Source organism: Hippopotamus amphibius, chromosome 6, assembly GCF_030028045.1.
Source record: "Hippopotamus amphibius kiboko isolate mHipAmp2 chromosome 6, mHipAmp2.hap2, whole genome shotgun sequence".
In the NCBI taxonomy this organism is placed as follows: domain Eukaryota; kingdom Metazoa; phylum Chordata; class Mammalia; order Artiodactyla; family Hippopotamidae; genus Hippopotamus; species Hippopotamus amphibius.
Window position 1 is genome coordinate 10,911,572 of NC_080191.1, and position 20,395 is coordinate 10,931,966.

Here is a 20,395-nt window from a genome sequence, read left to right on the forward strand (position 1 = left end):
CACAGAACTAGGGAAGGAAAAAACATCTTGTCTGTCTCTGAGCTCTCAAGGTACCTTATCTACACCTTTCACAATACAACATAAAAATTCACAAGTGCCCTAAAACATCTGTAGCTTACTTTCCCTGCTAGGCTATGAATGCCCTGAAAACAGAATCTAAATACCTTTTCTCTTGGACTCTAACATTCCTGGTACATAGTAGGTTTTCAAATATGTGATGAATGAATAAAAAACTATCAGACACGAGCATAACCATTTCTAAACAAACAACAAGAACTGCTCATTGTCCCCTTCTTCTCTGACTTTAAAATACCCCAAATAAATAATACTATGTTGCTACTTACTGCTGTATCTGATAATGACATTCCAGAAAAAGAAATGCTTGGGTCAAACCGGCTGGATTTGAAAAGACCGGTGAAGTCTGTGTCACTGCTTCCATAGCTTGGTAAGTTCGATTTAAGAATGCTTTCAATATGATTAGCCTTTTCCATATCACCATTGTTCTTCAGTTTTGAAAATTCAGAAAATTTAGTTTCTGGCACAGGCAGGTTGCTTCGTGAATCCAGATCTTTTTTGGTTTCCTCTTTTTGCGGGTACTTTTCCATGGAGCTCAGACTTTTCAATCCCGAAAGAGACGTATCTGACGAGTTGAAATTGAAGACCTTTAAGTTGCTGGGTGGCAGACTTGGCGGTTCTTTCTCTGAACCACAGGGTGGGGCACCCTCAGCCACTGGCTGTAACACGGAAGGTCGAGAAAGAGAACTGTTTTGAGTGGTGCCGAAAGATGTGGTCATGGTATTGACTGATGTTACAGAGGGAGAAAAGATTTTGTCCTGCGGTAAAGAAGATAACATGCTTGAAAAAAGTGCACTTTTTTCCAGCCTCGATCTCTTCACTCCACCGTTTGTGACATCCCTGTTCTCCTTGTCATTTACTTCTGGAGCCGCCAGAGCCTCATCTTTCCCATCAGGGTGAGTCTGCAAGGACTTGAAGAGGACACTCTGTTCAGTGGACGAACGTTTGGGTCTCAGTTTGGATTTGGTGTCAAGATTCTGCATCAAATGTAAAGCTGGTGACATTTCCGGCTGGCCTTCCTTTTTCTTCCCCAAACCAAAGGTAAACACGTTGGGATCAAACACCTTTTCTAAATTGTCCTCATGAATAGGAGGCATGGCGAAGTGAGGGGCAGGGGAGTTTGGCATCCTGGCCTTCTTTTTCTTCTGGGGCACACAGACTGCGCTGTCCATCTTTTTTATAATCTCAGTGAATTTTTCCATATCAGAAGAAGAATCAAATACACTATCATCACTACCAGCAGAAAAGTTCAAAAGGCTGACAGGACTGTCCTGGCCATTCACAACATTTTGATTGGGTCTTGGGGGGCTTTCTAAATGATTTCTGTTGCCAGGGCAGTTGGTGGTGCTGGATTCAGTCTTCAGGGGTTTTCCACTGCCCTGATGTTCAGCCTGGACAGGCAGAGTTTTTTCTGATTTGGGCAGCACGCCTTGTGGGTCAGATTTTGCTACATGTTCCTCTTTGCAATGAATGTGTTTGGGTGATGTGCTCTTACTGCCCTGTACTTCCTCTTTCTGGGGAGCACAATCTGCAACGGAAACCACTTGAAGTTCATTATTGTGACAGCTTGGCAACTGTGCTTCTCTAACTTCAGAGCTATCTGAGATGATCTGGGAGCGGACATCCTTGGTGCTCTCCATGGGGAGCACAAAGGACTTGACCTGGACAAGGACCTTGGATGGACACTCATTTCCCATAGCTTCTGGGCTGTGCTCTGGGGACAAAGGAGGACTTGTTTCTCCCTCTCCTCCTCCTGCAGGTTTGGAGGGGGGCACCTTCTCATTATTCTGACGAGACACAGGCAGAGTACATCCATTATGGTTTTCTGACACTTTTAGACCGGTGCACAGAAAACTGCTTACAGGAGCTTGAGCACATGCATCTTTGGGATCAACCACAGGAATGGGGGCAGCCGGTAAAAGAGAAGGCCCATCAGATGACTCAGCTGGGGGCTGTGAGTCAGAAACTCCATCCTGTGGCTTCGGTATGGCTGTTGGAGGCGAATCTTTGGTCTCAAGAATGGCAGGGGTGTCTTGTGCTGTATCAGTCACATTTTCAAGTTGAAGTCTTTTGCTGTCAGCAGCCTTTGAGTCGTCCTCTCCTAAGAGCTCGTGGTCCTTAACAGGAATCAGAGCAGTGACCACTGGTTCGGAAGGGCAGCCAGCATCCGTTTGCACATCTACCTTATCACCTTGGTTAAGCAGAGAACGAGGAGTCTCCTCTTCAGGGAGAGTAACTTTGGCTTCTGCAGAGGTTTCCTTCCCCAGCACACCATTCTGGTGACTATTTGGTATCATCTTCTTTTCAGGCTGCTCCATTTCCTTGGCTTTTTTGGCTAAATTCAGCTTTGCCCTCTCGACAAATGTTTTATTAGAAGCAGGAGTGTTCCTCGCACCTCGAATGTCAGTGTGTCTTGGGCTATTGTTTGCCCGCTTGTTTTCAAATAAGGAGATTTTGTTGGCAGTGTTTCCTTTGTGAACTGGCTGGCTGAAAGGATTATGCTCACTTCCCAAACTGTCAAGATTCTTCGGGGTTTTAAGATTTAGTTCCACATGTTTGGGCTTGGCAGGGCTGCAAGAATAAAGCAGCAAGATAAAGTTATTAACCTAGGTTTTAAAGTGAACATACTAATTTATTACAAGACTGTGAAAAGCCAATATCTTTCTGATAGGTAACATTTTTCATGAAACTATTTTTAAACAACCCTAAATATACTATCAATTATCTTTAATGGATGTTTCGGTTCCATACGAGGGGTGAGAGAATTATATAGCTAAGAAAGTCTAGAGGTGAGAGGTTAACACGTTTACCAAGTATCTAGTAGGTAAGTACAGCGCTTGGCACTAGAGTTGGGCCTGAAGAACATTAGAACAAATTCAAATACTTCATGCACCCCCATACTTTAAATATGTAAATGATTTCCCCAAAGATTAATTGTGTATTTTTTATCATCATTTTTTGTATTATCTCGAAAGTGAGATTATAGAAAATATTCATCTATTATTTAACTCTTTGGATAGTTTATTCCCTTCATCCTTCCTCCATAAAATTTTTCTCTGATTACGTAAGTGTGTTCACTATAGACCATTTGGAAAATATAAAGACAAAAAAATTCACTCAGAATCCTACCAAACACTATCCCTGCCAACATTCTAGTATACTTCCCATCTTTTTAGTATGCATAGGGAGATACTTTCAATAGAATTGAGATTAGTCTTTTCATAGTTTGGTACCTTGCCTTAAAAAAAGAGATTATAATACAAGATTAATAACCTTGTATTTTTAACATTTTTCAAGTTACTAAAAAATTTATTGGAAAAGTCTTTATAACGTCAGCATAAAAGTCAGTCATATAGATGTACCGTAATTTACTTATCAGTTACTCAGTTGTTGGTTTTGCCACCATTTTGGGGGTAAAGAGAGTCTCCCCTCTTTCTCATCTTTCTTGGGTATCATTACCCCCTCATGGAAATTACAAGTCTTTGAATGTACACACTATTTTCTTTCTGAGGAAAAAAATGTCCTCTGGCTCTAGTCCTGGCTCTTACACCAATTATCTGTGTAAACTTGGTCAAGTTACCTTAACTCTTTGGACTCTACCCCCTCTATTCATAAAAATAAACAAACAAAAAACTAGCTAGTTTAGAGCAGAGTTGATTCACACACACACATTATGGCTGAAGCCACATCCTTGCAGTTCTCTTCAAGGACTGCAACTGGGGGCAGTAGAAACTGGGGGATGGAACTGCTGGCCAGCCACCCTCCTTTCAACCAGAATTACTCCTATTTATCTGTTCCATGTATCACTTTTATATAACCTTTCCAAGAAGAACAGACTCCAAAGCTAAAACCAAACATGTCTAAATCATCAGTCTAGTGGTTCATAAAATGTAAGAGATAATACCCACTAACATTCACTGATGGCCAAGCACTTTCTATGGCTTGCCTCATGTATGATTTTACATACTCTCTTTTAAGATGAGGAAGTTGAGGTCTAGAGAAGGTAAATAATTTGCCTGAAGTCACACAGCTAGTAAGTGATAGAAGCCATGTGTTCCAGTTTCAGATGCCATGCTCCCAACAACTCTACTATTCTGCTTCCCCAGACAGGATCAGACTTGACGCGCCTCAACGACCTCCTCTGGTTCTTTCCAGCTTTATGATCCAAGGAGTCAATAAATTATCATAAGAGCTATAAGAAAATCATACTTTAGAGGCCACCTTGATAATGAGAACACAAAGTAGAAGAGCATTAAAATCTCACACTGTCTCCTACATGAACTCCCTGGCCTTCAAGAAGGCTGGGCCTGAGGAGCCTTTTGAAGGAACAGGCAGTAGGACTTTTGGACTTCTAACCTTCAGGATAAAGTGAGAAGACGTGACATGTCCTTCCCAAATATGGCATTAAGAATTACATTTTCATTTTTTACTTAAAGATTAAATTTGATACATTCTCATGAATTTCTCCCAGGCATTGCTTTCTCCAATATCTCCTTAAGATATCTAGGCTCCCTCATGGTGGGCCCATATCTGAAATTTAAAAGCAAAATTAACTTATAAGCACTTTCTTAAAGATTAAATTCTAAAACCAGTGAGATGATTAGAAATAAGAGAACTTACAAATGCTATCAATTAATGAGAGATGTTCACATAGCGGGGAATATACATTTTAAAAATTCTCACTCATCAGGCTCAAGGAACAGTCAAACATCAAAGCAGATCTTATGATGTAAATGGAAAACACTCCAGGTTAGTCAATAAGCTACATTAAGGACAGGACACACACATCTGCACATTAAAGATTTACACCAAGATCAAAATACATTTTACAACCAAACTTTCTGTGCTATTAACTTCTGCTACCGAGAGTCACTACAATTAACCTGGTTCAAACTGATTAAAAGGAAGGCTCCTATAATTCATGTTGTAACGCCTTCATTAAGATGTGAGAAGGGATATACAATGGAGAAAATACAATGGAGAAAAGGCAGCCTCTTCAACAGGTGGTGCTGGGAAAACTGGACAGCCACATGGAAAAGAATGAGATTAGAACACTCCCTAACACCATATACAAAAATAAACTCAAAATGGATTAAAGACCTAAATCTAAGGCCAGACACTATAAAACTCCTGGAGGAAAACATAGGAAGAACACTCTTTGACGTAAATAACAGCAAGATCTTTTTTGATCCACCCCCTAGAGTAATGGAAATAAAAACAAAAATAAATAAGTGGGACCTGATGGAACTTCAAAGCTTCTGCACAGCAAAGGAAACTATAAGCAAGACGAAAAGACAGCCCTCAGAATGGGAGAAAATATTTGCAAACAAATCAACAGACAAAGGACTAATCTCCAAAATATATAAACAGTTCATCCAGCTCAATATCAAAAAAACAAACAACCCAATCAAAAAATGGGCAGAAGACCTAAATAGGCATTTCTCCAAAAAAGACATACAGATGGCCAAGAGGCCCATGAAAAGCTGCTCAATATCACTAATTATTAGAGAAACGCAAATCAAAACTACAATGAGGTATCACCTCACACCGGTTAGAACGGGCAACATCAGAAAAACTACAAACAGTAAATGCTGGAGAGGGTGTGGAGAAAAGGGAACGCTCTTGCACTGTTGGTGGGAATGTAAATTGATGCAGCCACTATGGAGAACAGTATGGAAGCTCCTTGCAAAACTAAAAACTGAGTTGCCATATGACCCAGCAATCCCACTGCTGGGCATATACCCAGAGAACACCATAATTCAGAAAGACACATGCACTCCAATGTTCATTGCAGCGCTATTTAGAATAGCCAGGACACGGAAGCAACCTAAATGTCTATCAACAGATGAATGGATAAAAAAGATGTGGTACACATATACAATGGAATACTACTCAGCTGTAAAAAGCAAGGAAACTGGGACATTTCTAGAGACATGGATGGACTTGGAGACTGTCATACAGAGTAGTGAAGTGAGTCAGAAAGAGAAAAACAAATACCGTATATTAACACATATATGCGGACTATAGAAAAATGGAACAAATCAACTGGTTTGCAAGGTGGAAATAGAGACACAGATGTAGAGAACAAACATATGGACACCAAGTGGGGAAAGCGGGGAGGGTTGGGGGGGAATGAATTGGGAGATTGGGATACCAAATTGTACGCTCTAAGTATATGCAGTTTATTGTATGTTAACTGTATCTCAATAAAAGTTCTAAAAAAAAAAAAAAAGATGTGAGAAGGGAAATATATCCTGGAGTCTAAGAAGCCATGGCTATAATATGAGAAAAAAATTCTCCTTATTCTAAACATACCATTTTAAGAACCTGAATATTCAATACTTGGTAGAACTGAAGACATAATTTCTCTAACAGCATCAACAAACATGCTGCTTCATAGTGATTTTTTTTTTTCAGTGAATATAACATGGTTTTAACTCTAAATTTTCAGATCCAAGTTGTTTTAAGGAATAATCTGAGTAACATCTCTGCTTGAAATACAATCAGAGGAAAAACTAAAGGGTCTGAAAGAAATCCATCAGTCCAACGGAAATGGGTCAAAGGACAAGAATTAATTCTCCATTCCAATAGCATGCTGATTCACCATGTACAAGCTCAGTTTAATTCTATGCGCAAAACAGAATTCTGGCAAAGGAAAATTTTAGGGAGGAAATAATCGCTCCTTAGAAAAAGACACTGGTTTAGTTCTATTACAGGAAACAGCACATACAGAAGAGTTTCATTGTAAGATTGCTTGGTTTGTTTACCCTTTCCCTTAACCCTGTAACATTTCTGGTTTTTCCACTGATGTATTCTGATTGGAAGACAGGGAAAACGTCCTTAATCAGGTACACAGCAACGTTTCTCTAGGCTCACACTTAGGTCTGAATGTTCAGTCACCCGGGCCTTCTACAAACAATGGGCATCATTCACTCCGGTTATTCCTCCGATGCTGCTGTTACAGAATAAACTGCTGACTCTATCAAAGTCCTCCAGGTTGGCTGCTGGTGAGGTAGCTCAAGTTATCCATTAAGCAGATTTTCCTCCCCAGTGTTGACCAAACAGACTGCCTACTCTGAAGCTTACTTATTTATCCAAGAATTCAAATAGAATGAATCCATTCAGTTTAAGGATGATAACGTTGTGAACCTCTCAGCTCTTTTAATAAAGTGTGAAGGTAGGAAAAGCTTGAGCAGTGTAGATACTCATTTTTCACATGTGCTGAGAGATGGAGGACAAAGAGTGTGGGAGGGGGAGGGTCTTAAGAGTTTTATAGGGTGCCCTCCCTGTCCTGTCTACCTGTACAGACCACACTCACCATCAAGGCACAATCCCATTTCCTCCCAAAACCAACAGTGATTTCTTCCTCCTCTGCACACCCTCGGCCTTAGGGACATAACATCCATTTGGCAGTTTAATCAGAGTATCACCTCATATAGTTATTTGATGTGTCGGCATCTCGGGTGCCAGAAGGTGCCATAAACTTTTCAAAGGCAATATATTCTGAATTACAGTTGCGGCTTTTCCCCATAGTTCCCCGCACACTACCACGCCCAGAAGGTGCTCAATAAATATTTGAGAAATCAATAAGCTTAACAGCAAGCGTCACAGTGTGCTGTTAAGCTTAATCCTTCTAATGTGCCCTCTCATTTATCAAATAGTTTCCCAGTAAAAACACTGATCTTTCTTCATTTCAGTAACTGAAAATTACTTTTCGACCTGGGGGCAGAGACATCATCAAACTCCCTAACATTATAAAAGGGAAGAAACAACCAAGATACTCGTATTAGAGATTTTTTTTTTTAAAGCTTTAGGCCAATAATGCACTAAGTTCCATAAAAGGTTCTGCGAATTCTCTTAAATTCACACATGTCAAAGCTACTGGGTATACGGTACATACTAGCGTTTGCCCCGTTTTCAAATTCATCTGTGTTTTAAGAATGTCCCACCCAGGAATGCTGGTGTATATTTTGAATAAAGAATAGACTTAGCTCAAGTCAAGCCATGTGGTCTTCTATTTACGTAAACACTGAAACTCAAGAGATGTCTGACTTTCACATTCACTGAACTTCAAAATCTTATATTAACAGGAATTAACAACCGAATAAGGTCCCGAACGTGTCATCTTTGTAAACCTTAACTAGCCCTTCACGATGTTAATTTCATCACCGAGGAGAAAACTGAATGCACAGACAGCTCTTCCACAAATGCAAAGAACCTGTGCCCCACCGCGGCTCGCCGGCCCAACCCCGCAAGTACTTACAGGGTCACTTTCGTGGTCACTGTCGACCTGCCCACACCTAAATGGTTCCTGGGCTTCAAGCCGTCGGCGTCAGAACCTCCAAGCGATCTGCCCAGCTCTCTGCTCCGACATCCCTCTCCCCGGCCCTCGAAGAGGTTGGGGAGCGGCCCCCTCTTGTGCTCGGGCTTGATCTCGGGCAGCAGCGAGCTGCTCTTGACCGTGAGCTCACGGGGGATGGCCCGGGTCGCCTCCTCCCCGCTCTCCTTCGCGGCCGGGCCGGGGCCGGGGCCGGGGCCAGGGCCGGGGGCCGGCGCCCTCTTGGGAGGGGAGTCCTTGGCTGGAGCCCGCGGGCCACCGGCGGGCGAGGGGGGCCCGGCCTCGGGGACGCGGCTCCGGCCCCTCCGCTTGGTGGGGGACGAGGCGGGCGGCGGCGGCTGTTTGTTCCGCTCCGGCTCCCCTCGGGGCTGCCCTCTGGGGCCGGGGCTGGGCTTGGACTCCAGGCCCGCAGCGGAGGCAACGCCCCCGTCGGGGCCCGCCCGCGGAAATTTCACTTTCTTTTCCGCAGAGCCGTTCTCGGCGGCCGCGTTTGGCACCACCTCGTCGTCGAAGACCGCGTCGTCCCGGGGCGCGCAGTCGGGCGGCGGCGGCTCGGCGCCGGGGGAGTCGGTGGATTTCTGCGACCTCCGCCGCCTCCCCGACCTGCGGCCGCTCGACCTCTTCTCCATATCGTCGCAGTCGCCGCAGCCTTCCGCCCCGGGGCTGCTCGCGACCGGCTGGTCCACCTGCGCCACCTCAGTCTTGCTCAAGTAGATGTCCAGAGTCAACACTTTGGCGGGGTGGGCGCGCTCGCGGGGCCGGCAATCCCGTCCCCGGGGGTCGGCTTTGCCGTGGGCCGGCGCCGAGCCCGCCCCGTTCTCTGCGCCCTCGGCGGGAGGGGAGCCCGGCGGAGCCGATGCGTCCTCGCGGGGCTGGCTCGGCGCGTCTCGGGGCTCCGGAGAGCCTCCTTGGGCACACGCGTGGGGGGCGCCGTCGCCGGGAGGCTCCCGGGTGGGCGAGCCCGGCGCGCCCCCGGCTCCCTGGGCCGGCTCCCGCTCGCGGCCGGCGCTGGGCGAAGCGTTCTCCCCCGGACTGCGGGCGAGCGTCTCCGCGTTCTCTTGCCTGGAGGAGTTCCCTAGTGAGGAATGCAGCTGCTTGGCAGCGGTGGTGGCACCTGGCAAAGTCTCTCCCTCTGCCTCCAGAGGTTCTCGTTGGGGTGAGTCACTTTCATGGCCCTGCTGCACGGCCGCTGCCTCTGCACGGCTGCCCCAGCCAGGGGACCGCTCGGCGTCCGCGGGGGCCACCTGGGCGCAGCCCTCGGGGCGCTCGCCCTCCGGCTCCTGGTGCTTCTCCTGTGGGGAGCCCTCCTCGCACGTGTCTGTCTGCTTTGGTTGGCTGCCCTGAGGTTGACTCTTTGCAGCCTCACTTTCGGGGAGCTTGCAAGAGGTTACTTCTTTGGGGGAGACTGATTTGGCATTTGAGCTGGTGGGACTCTCTAACCCGTTTCTGGTGTTCCTTCTCCTTCCTGCCGTGAACAGAGTGCCAAGTTTTCCCAAAACTGGCTTCCTTTTGTTCTCTTCTGGTGGTTGTGCTCTGGACTGAAAAATAAAAGGGGATGGTAGAGAGAGAATGTGAGAATCCGGTTTTCTTCCTTTACTAGTAAGTATATGATGGAACTACAAGCCAAAATGATAATAAGCCAGAGTTTCTAACTGAAAACGAGAGTTATGTTTTGGCATTCATTCCAACAAAATAAACTCATTTTATCTTTTGAATTTTTCTCAAACACCATCCACGCTTGACGCTACCGAAGAGTAACATTTCCTCTAACTACAGAAAGAAAATTATGAAAGGAAATTCGGAAGGTCCAAATAATTACTCATACAAAACAACTCCCGGGTCTTTCTGAGTTTTGCTTTTTGCCTCCTCCCTCCATAAAGATGCGATTTCAAAACAGCCATGCGTGACTACAGGGCAGCAGTAAACATACTGCAGGGAGAATTTTTTCTGAAACACCGCCTTTTCTTTTTGTAGGCGGGAAGGCGGACAAGGAAAAACAGCCTTCTCCTCCAGAACAGAAAGAAGCTGCTTGGGTTCAACATGACTGCAAATGAAAGACCTTCAGAAAACGAGAATTCGAGCAACTGGGCGTGCCCTTGGCCAAGCCCGAGGTTCTTGGCGGGCCGGGCTGCGCTGGTCCAATGGGAGAAGCACGTGGGCATTCAAATGCCCGCGGGTCCCGGTGGAACACAGCTGGCCCCAGCCGAGCTCACCAGAGAGGCTCTTCCCCGCGGGCAGTTCCCGGGAGGGTCAACGCAGGCGGCACGCGGGGGAGGGAGGGCGAAGGTGCAGCAGGGCGACCGCCTTCTCCAGTCCCCTCGACGGGCCTGGGCGGACGGAAGCGCGCGGGACTCTCCTACGCCGACCGTGGCCGGGGGTCGGTCTCACCACCCCGCTGGGCTCTGGGCGCGCACTCGGGGGAGCCCCAGGGGCCGACCCACCCCTGGGAGGGGGCCCCGGCCGCCGGAGACGAGCGGGTAAGGGGAAAACCTGTGCCTGTTACATAGCCTGGGGCAAAACGGCTGGCACCTGGCGCCGGCGCGGGAAGCCAGGAGGGCGCTAATGGGCGCCGCGGCGCGCCGGGAGCGGGCAGGTGAGGGGCGCGGGCGGGAAGAGGAGGAGGCCCGCCTGCGGGAATGAGGGAGGGAGCCTATTCCCGGTAACGGGCCCACGGAAACCCCGCCCACACGGAGGCTACAATAATTTAAGAATTACCTCTTCCACCTAAAACCCAGGAGAGCGAGCCGGAGCCCCACCTTTCCTGGAAGGTGAACGCTCAGGGCAGTTTTTACAACATTGTCTGTTTACAGAGAGGTTCCTGAATCGCTCTATAAAGTGGCTCCATTTCACTTGAATTATACGCAGCCAGTGGACTATGGAGATGGTGGGCAATAGGAAAGACTGCAAGACAAAGCATGGAAGTCACAGGGTCCACAAGCATTTACTGAGACGGCCCTGGCACTGTAACATCATGTAATTCTGCAACAGCCAGCTGAGCTGCTTGGCACCTCACAGCAGAAAGAAGAAAGCAAAGCTCAGAGTGCAGAGGGTTAGGGTGTGTTAAGGGTGGGAGGCAATGAAGTCAGGATCCAACCCCAGATCCTCAGCTCCACCCCGGAGGACATGGCGGTGCAGTGGGCACCCCTGAGCCAGACTCAGCCCCGAGGAGGAGACTGCAAGGCCACACTCGCCCAGAATCAGCTCCTGAGGAGATGCTCCTCAGCCAGATTCACTGGCGAACTCCAGAGGTGATTCTCTGGGCTTGAGAAGAAGTGGTGGGAGCTTCGGAACTAGACAGCTGCTGTTTGAGGAGATGGACTATGGGATGTTGCAACCACTGGGAGCTTTTGTGACTGAGTTGATATGCTTCTAAAAGCTAACCAGATTTTGATTAATAATTCAATGATTCAGTGGTTATATAAATAACATAGGAAGAATTCACAGTGTCATTTAAGAAAAAAATACATGAAAATATTCCAGTTTCCTAAGGAATATATTTGGACTCTTTCATTATGAGTCAAAGGTATTACATGGTTTTTAAACATAATAATTCCTTATGCAATAGACTTACTAAGTGATTTACATGAGATTCTCATCAGAAACAGCCCTTAAGATAGGTAGTGTTTTTATGCTCATTTGCCAAGGTTCCTTATCCCTCCCTGCTCAAGGTCCCACAGCCAGAATTCTTTCTAACTCTGGAAATGGAGCTCTTTGTCTCTGCTGCCTGGACAGGCCTTCAAACATATCCTAAAAAAGTAGCCAGGAATAGGTTTGAGTCTTATTGGCTCAATTCTAGCCCATGTCCAAAGAAAACTACTGTATGTATTATTCTGTCCTGCCGGTGATGTTGCAATCCATTTTTCCCATGCTGTTGAAAGACGTCTGATCAGCAGTCTTCTCTGCTCAGTACAGGTTGTTGTTTTGTTTTGTTTCATTTTTGGCTATAGGTGCTTTTTTACAAAACCGGTTGTTCTTTGTAACTTGGCCTCATCAACTACTTGACTTCTCCTCCCCCCAGAGGGGCAGCCAGTTTGTCACCTGCCAAGCTGCTCTGTCTGTTGAACTTACTAGAATTCCAGATTTTTGTTTGGACATGAATGTTCACAGCAGCTTCATTCATAATAATCAAAAACTGGAAACAACTTAAAAGTCCATCAGCTGGTGAATGGATAAACCAGTTGTGGTACACCCATACAACAGAATGCTACTCAGCAGTAAAAAGGACTGAACTTCTAACACATGTAATGACATGGGTGAATCTCACAAGCATTATGCTAGCTGGAAGAAGCCAGACTCAAAAGGTATTGTATGGTTCCACCTACATGACATTCTAGGCAATGCAAATCCAATCTCTAATCATAGAAAGTAAATCAAAGGTTGCCTGAGGGTGGGATGGGCAAGGAAGTGTGACTGGAAACCGGCACAAAGGAAATCTGGGGGATAAGGGCAGTGTTCTGTATCTTGATTGAAGTGATGGTTACACATGTACAAATCTTTCAAAACATCAAATTGCACACTTAAAACGGGTGCAATTTTTATATGTAAATTATCTTAATAAAGTTGATTTAAAAATAAAGCTTTTTCCCTGGGAAGTAAAGAGCAGAAACACAATCCATCTGGCCCAGGTGCACATTTCATAGTTCTTAGTCAATGGGGGCCTCAAGTCATTTCAGAGGCCACTTTCTCATTTACAGGGAAATGCCATCTTCCCCGAGGGGCCGGGGCCCCAGATCTCCAGCATCAGATCTCTCTGCAGGATCCTCAGAGCAGAGTTCAGAGCGCACCATTCCTCCTGAGTAAAGTTCACAGTCACATCTTTGAGAAACACCCCTTCTTAAAACAGGACACACATTTCTTTTCAGCCAGGAATTATTTCAGTCCAGTGTTCATGGAGGAAGAACGAGTATGGTAGATGGAAAACAAAAATGAGATGGCCTGGGAGTTGTCTAGGAAGTAGGAGGCTTTGCACCTAGAGTGCTAAACCTAGAATGGGAGCTCACAGACTCAGCACCTTCCCCCTTGATCTTGATGGTCATCTGTTAGGAAGGGGAGTTTTGCAGTGAGGCCATGGGGGGCCTATCAGTCTTCTTCCTGCTCTCCCAGGCTACTCCCCAGGCTCTCCTCCTGGCGTGGTCAGGGTGCTGAGCGGTCTCAGGCTGGGTGTTCTCAGACTATAGCAGAGCTATGCAAACCCGGGGCCTCCTCTGTAGTTAGCTTTTTACCCTGTCCTTTCTGCCTGTCTCGCTGTGCAGAACCTGCACCTGGAATCCTTCTGCCACCCATGCCCTATTGGGATGAGCACAGTCCACAACAAGACAGTGTTAGAAGTGGTCCGTGGGTTGTGTGCTGGGATTTGTTTTCGTGTTCTTGGTGGCAAACATCACATGTGGCTCATTCGGGGGCATGTGCGAGTATCTATAACAAGACCACAGTCCGCCAGCGTGTAGAGGCCCGGGCAGCGCTGGCTGCGGTGCTGTTCTCTGATTCTCGACCTTCTTGGTATGCCAGCGCCTACTATGGGCAGCTGCCATTGAATAAAGGCTACCTTGTCCTGTTATATATAATTTCAGAGATCTCTGTTATCTCCTCACTGGGGGGGAACAAAAAATCAGGAAATACAGGATAAATTGTTAATATACCAAAACAGTTTATTGCTTTTTTTTTTAAGATTATCTTGAAATCATTGCTTTATTTTTTATTTTTATTTATTTTATTTTATTTATTTTTTTAAATTTTATTTATTTATTTATTATTTTTGGGAGGGTACACCAAGTTCAAGCAAATGTTTTGAAATCATCGCTTTAAATTCAGAAAGGCTTCACCTGAAATCATGTTTGGAGGTTGAAGGAAAATACGTTGAGCATATTATTTGAAAATGTAACTAACTGTTTAAAAATAAGTCTTTCATATATTTCCCATCTTTTCCTTGTGTGGTGGAATATAAGCCCCTTAAGAGCAAGACAAATGACCTATCTGTATTCCCAGCACCTAACACAGGGACTTACAGTAGAGGTGGACATAAATTATTTGACGCTACTAAAGAATTAGTAACATCCCCACTCCCTTCCAAAAGGGGAGTCACCAACACTTGCAGACAACTGTAAACATGGTTAGGTCTAAACAAAACAGAAACAGAATGGAAATCTTTTCTGCATAAGACTTGGTGTGGTCAAGAATTTGCAGCTCTATTCTACCCATGTGAGGATTCTGCACTGCGATACAGCTGCTGGCACGCAAACTTAGATTTCTTCAGGTTTACTGCTGGCTCCCAGCCTAAGTCTGAGTTGAGAAAGCAGATCAAGATCTTTTTACATGTATTCACATGTGCCTCCTGCTAAAACGTGGTCAGTGATATACAAAAGTAACTTTTTAAAAAAAAAACACTTGTGATTCCCTATGAGCCCACTTTGTTGATTTCTGAAAGATATTTTAGCTCTTTAACTTCAGCCATGATGAGGAGTGAATCCAACGGTCATTATTATGAATGATATAATTGGCCATGTCACTTTGATAGTATTTTAGGTTCACAGCACATGTGTTTGCATTGGTAAGGAACTTGTTTTCTGCATAGGCTTTTTAAAAATAGCCTTAGTCGCGTGGCTTAAAAAATATGGGAATTTAAACTACTTCACCCCTCAACTTTTAAAAGTGAAAACAAGGGTTAGAAAATTCTGTTCAAAAAAAGCAAGAGATACTTTTGAACCTTATGATGAGTAAAGAAGAAAAATGGGGAGTGGAGGGGCTTCCCTGGTGGCGTGGTGATTAGGAATCCGCCTCCCAATGCAGAGGGCATGGGTTTGATCCCTGGTCTGGGAAGATCCCACATGCAGCAGAGCAACTAAGCCCGAGCACCACACCTGTTTGCAGCAATGAAGACCCAACACAGCCAATTAATTAGTTTTTTTAAAAAGTGGGGAGTGGAGAAGGGAGAAAAAAGAGAAACAGTCAAAGCTGAATGGAAAATCTGATGTCAAATTAGGTTACAAGAAAAAGAAACACAGGAAACAAAGACTTTCATGAAGAAATATCACTGTTTTCTTGTAACTGCCAGAATATTCATGCTGAAGACTTTTAAAATTAAAATCTCATGGTCTCGTGATAAGTGTACAGCAGAACCCCCAGATAGCTGAAGTTAAATCTAAAGGAGGACCCAGGTATGTGTCCCTAATACTATGGACTTAGATTTTGAATTGGCGTTTAAGGTGATCTGCTCTCCTCTTCATCACTCTATCTTTTTGGTATTCCTTGTGCTAATATATATGGCCCACTCTAAATAATAGAACACACGCATGCACAAAATGCAAAAGGAGAAATGCTCACAGAAAAATACCTTGACCTATTAAACACTGAAACTTTTAATACTTTTAAAATATTTTTTTCATATGTTATCAGGTTCCCTGGAGGGAACTTATACTAACTATAATTTAGCTACAGCTTAATGATTCTGGAGACAGAACTATTTACATTTGCACTATAATAGTGATTTTTTCCATGGCAGTTACAATGAGTATAGACTAATGTTTATACGGTTAAACCTTATACTAAGTTAAACAGACTATAATACTGTTTAATCATAAGCAGGCCTCTTACAAAAAGGCATAGGAAATTACTGCATTCAACCAGTTTTGATCTATGTACAATTTCATATGGTGCAACTAATAGTACATTGCGTCAGACCTTTGGAGCCTCTCTCCACTCTCCCTGCCCCCCACCCTCCCCACCCCCGCCAGCCTCTCAGGGTGGGATGCTTGTCCCTGTGCTGTTTCCAATACCTGTCAGCATCCTAGTACCCCACCCTCCCATCTCTGCTGCTCACCATTGTTCTTGTGTTTTTGCTTTTTTTTTTTTTTAAACCTCTGTCCTTTCCACTTCATGTGACACATAATTCTCTACTTATAACCCCAATGTTTGTTTTTTTCTAATGCTGTCACTTCAAACCAAATGGCAATCATATCCTGTTATATAGAATTATAGGTATACTATTATGTAAAAAAAAATAGGAGCAGACTTTAAGGTTTAACAGTGTCCTGAAAAAGTCGCATTATTGAATATGAAAGCCGTTATTTAGGAAACAGCTGTATTCCAAAAATATTATTCCAAAAATATTTCCCACCCATTCAGAGGGTTTGAAGAAGTAAAGAGTTTCTTTTAAAAAGTAGACTCCCAGTTCCAGGTAAGAATTCACTTTAGGTCATTTACTGTTTGACAGAAACAGAGTGAAACCGAATTATTTAAAGCCACTGACACTTGATCAGTTAGAAAGGAAGGTAAGATCGCAGAATGTTCGAATTGTAGGGTTTTTTACTCATTCATTCCACTAATAATTATTGACAGTCTGCTTTGTGCCAGATTTTCTTTTTACCTTAAAGAAGCAAACCGTGGCTCAAAGCATCAGGTAATTTTCCTAGGACACAAGTCAGGCTTTCTAAAAGTTAGCTCCATAACGTTTCCCATTTGAATTTACAGTATATCATTAGGAAAATAAGATTTCGTTTACTTGAACATGACTTACATACCACTTTTATGTACATACTGACCGTATAGAGTATATTACACCTGTGTGGCATGTTTCCTCCTGGGCCTTGCAATATAATAACGGCAGGATCGAGCTCTCACTTATGATGGAGTGCTGGCTGTAGAATTAGGTAACTCTTTAAGCAGTGGGCACTTCTGTTTGCTCACCCTTCTTTGTGCCCCAGGCCCTTGACCACGTGGAATATGGAAACAGACTCCCTTACCCTTGGCTTCCATAGGTTCAACCATTAAAAGGCACTGACAGGAAATCGAAGGGAGGGACAGGCGTGAGGTCAAGGTAATTCCTTCCCACCCTTCTCTCTCCTTGTTAGGCTCTGGGCTGGGTGTCGTCCAGCCTGACCAGGGCATCTGTCAGGCAGCCACCCCTGCAGCTACACTTCTGTCTCCAGGTCCCAGTAATTGCTTCTTCCTCTCACTCCTCCAGGCCTGGGACAGAAAGGGTCTCAGTGGTGCCGGCTTGGCCGTGCTTCACTGTCCTTTGCTGGGGGCCGGAACCAGGTTTTGTGGGGCATGAAGCACATATAATTTTGAGAGCGCTCTTTAAGGAGAAGACAGCATAATACTGGATTACAGATTTAGGGACACCGCCTTGGAAGAGGCCTTGTGAAGGAAGAAATGGTGAAGCTTAAGCTTGCTTTGCCTCTTGTGGTTGCCTTAAAACTATGCCCATGCTTTGCACATAGCCCCTCTTCATTTACTCAGTCATCCAAGTTGACTGTGCCCTTTCCCAGGCTGGGATCCTGCCTACTAGCTACTGTGTGCTCAATCATGGGTAACAGATAACTCACAATGTTCCTCTTTGTGTAAATGGAACAGCTTCCGCGAACATTTGCTTTTTCTCTATCATGCTGAATTAATGTACTTTACAGTAGAGATGTAAATATAATCCTAATTGGGTGAATATTTTTTCCCACGTATAATGTGTAACTTATAGGAGATATATGAATTTGACATGGATAGCAAATATTTCTTACTATCTCCTGGATTGTGGGCATAACTCAATTAGTATATAATCACATCGTTGGCTCGCTAGTTCCTGATTGGAGTAAAGGAGTTTAGTCAAACTGGAAAATGAAAATGTACTCATTGTCAAATTAGTTCCTTTTTTATTGACTCAGAGCCAAAAAAGCATGTTCTTTATGTATTTTTAAAAAGAAGGACTTGTATAATAACTCAGGTCAAAGAACAAGAATAAATACTTTAAACCACTAGAAAACCATGAGTGCATTGCAGAATCCAAGCACTCAAGTCCCAAGGATTAACTTCCAGTTAGGTCATCCATAGATAGATGATGTGATGAGGGAGATAGGGATGTTGAGGAGATGAGCATGAAGCAGCCCAGGAGAGACCGACACAGCATGCCTGCCTCCACCAGGTACAGCTGGCAACCAAGTCCACTAAGGTGACCGGGACCAGGACGAGAGAAGGAACTTGGAGGTAGCAGCTCTGTAAAGAATGAAGAAGCCTCTCCAACACAGCACTGTCAACTCCAGGCTGCCTCTGACTTGAGCTTAGTTTAACCACATTTAAAAGTATGGCAGAAAACAGGGAATTTATTTCTAGAAAATAACTTTATTTCTTTATCCTTCCAATTAATATATGCTTCCCAGAAATATCTCAGTTTTCTGCAATTTCTAGTGAGAATTATTGACCTTCTGACAATTCATTTCAAATTAAGAAGCAAAATGCATGCTTTCATGGAGAGAACTCAGGAATACTACTACATAGGGATCAAATAATTTATCTTCTCAAAAATGCCTCTCCTTTCATGCAGGGTATTGAGAAACTCACATGAAATGATACATGTGAACATGCTTTGAAAAGCATGAAGTGCCTAAGATGGTGATGGCTGGCATAATTAATAGTCTGATATTTTGCTGATGTTTCATAACCCAAGTTTAAATTTTAGAAGCTGAGTAAATAACAGGATTAATTTGAGATTCTCAGTGAGGTGGAGATGAAAATAGAATGATAGACATGCAGAACTTGGCATATCATTGCTCATGAGCACTCACTTCAACGCGTCATGACTAGAATAAAGAAAAACTGCAGTCCACCCTTCCTTAATAAACATTGCCTTTTCCAGATCATAATGCATATTAGATATGCAACTAGGTAGAGTGAACACCTCTGGATCACCCTATGTAAAACAAGCGCCTCACTTTCTATAACCACATACTCCCTTATTTTTCTTCATAGGACTTATTACCTGAATTGGATGTATTTAATATTTAGTTGTAGACTTCATTGTCTGTCTTTCCTCGTAGAATGTAAGCTTCACAAGAATAAGAATGTAGTTACACTCACCACCTTCCTCAATGTGTGGGACCAATAGGCACTCGATAAGTATTTATTAAAGGAATACATCAACCATATTTTCCAGAAATCTCTGTCTCCCGCAAGCAAGAGCCAGACAACATTGTGTAATGGAACAGCCAGTAGTTTGGGGGCAATGAATTATTACTGAGGCCCTCAGTGAACATTCTCAGACAGGAACAAAGGCCTGTCTCTAGCCTTGGCCCCCTTCTCAAATGACTCCCTTAAAATCTAGTTTCTCAAATGCGTGTCCTCTAGATTGTTTAAGGATCAAATAAGATGTCTGTCAGAGAGAAGACAGGAAAAAAAAAAAAAGATGTCTGTGAAACACCTAGCACAGTCTCTAGGGAAGAGACAGGGAATTGGAAAGGAAACCTTAAAACATATATATACATATTTGAAAGTCACACTATATAAATAAGCACAATGAAGAAAATATAAATTATCCTTTATCTTTTCTATCCCCAAATAGCACTATTATTATTTTTTTCTTTTTGGCTTTTTGTCAAGGCATTGTATAATAGCATTTTGTACCTGCTGTTTGGTATATTATTCACTGAATTCATGCCAACAAATATATTTCTATAATAATATTTTTAATGGTTGCATTAAATTCTACCATGTCAATGTACCACAATGCCTATAGTTTATTTATGTTATTTTCAATGCATTGCAGGCTGCAGAAAATATGTTTGTACCTTATGTCTACACACACCCTTAATTATTCCCACAGGATATGTTCCTAATTAGTAATGGAGGGAATGAAAAGGAAAACCACAATGAGATATCTTTACAAACCCATAAGATTGGAAAGTAATTAAAAAGAGCAATCATTCCAAATATAAGAGAGGCTGTGGAGTAACAGGACCGCTCATACACTGGTGATGGAGGTGTAAATTGGAACCACTGCTTTGGAAAACACTTTGGCATTATTGAATAGAACTGAAGATATGCATATCCTATGCGCATATCAGTATATTCCCCAGAGCAGCAGTCCTCAAAATTTTGGTTTCAGAACTCCCTGACACTCTTAAAAATTAAGGCCCCAAGAGCCTTTGTTTGTGTGGGTTATATCGGTCAGCACTTCTCAGGTTAGAAATTAAAACTGAGCCATTTTTAAAGTTCAACAAT

The 20,395-nt window shown here is 43.8% G+C and overlaps 1 protein-coding gene across 2 annotated transcripts in view; it reads right to left on the reverse strand.

Moving 5' to 3' along the window:
• The window catches only part of CRYBG1 (crystallin beta-gamma domain containing 1), a 197,635-nt gene that overhangs the window by 41,300 nt on the left and 135,940 nt on the right, over positions 1 to 20,395 (reverse strand). For both annotated transcript variants that reach the window (XM_057739903.1, XM_057739904.1), the window contains 2 exons: positions 8,339 to 9,951; positions 345 to 2,646 (listed from right to left, as the gene is read on the reverse strand). In XM_057739903.1, coding sequence (XP_057595886.1) covers positions 345 to 2,646; positions 8,339 to 9,951 — 3,915 coding nt within the window. The remainder of the gene's footprint in view (positions 1 to 344; positions 2,647 to 8,338; positions 9,952 to 20,395) is intronic.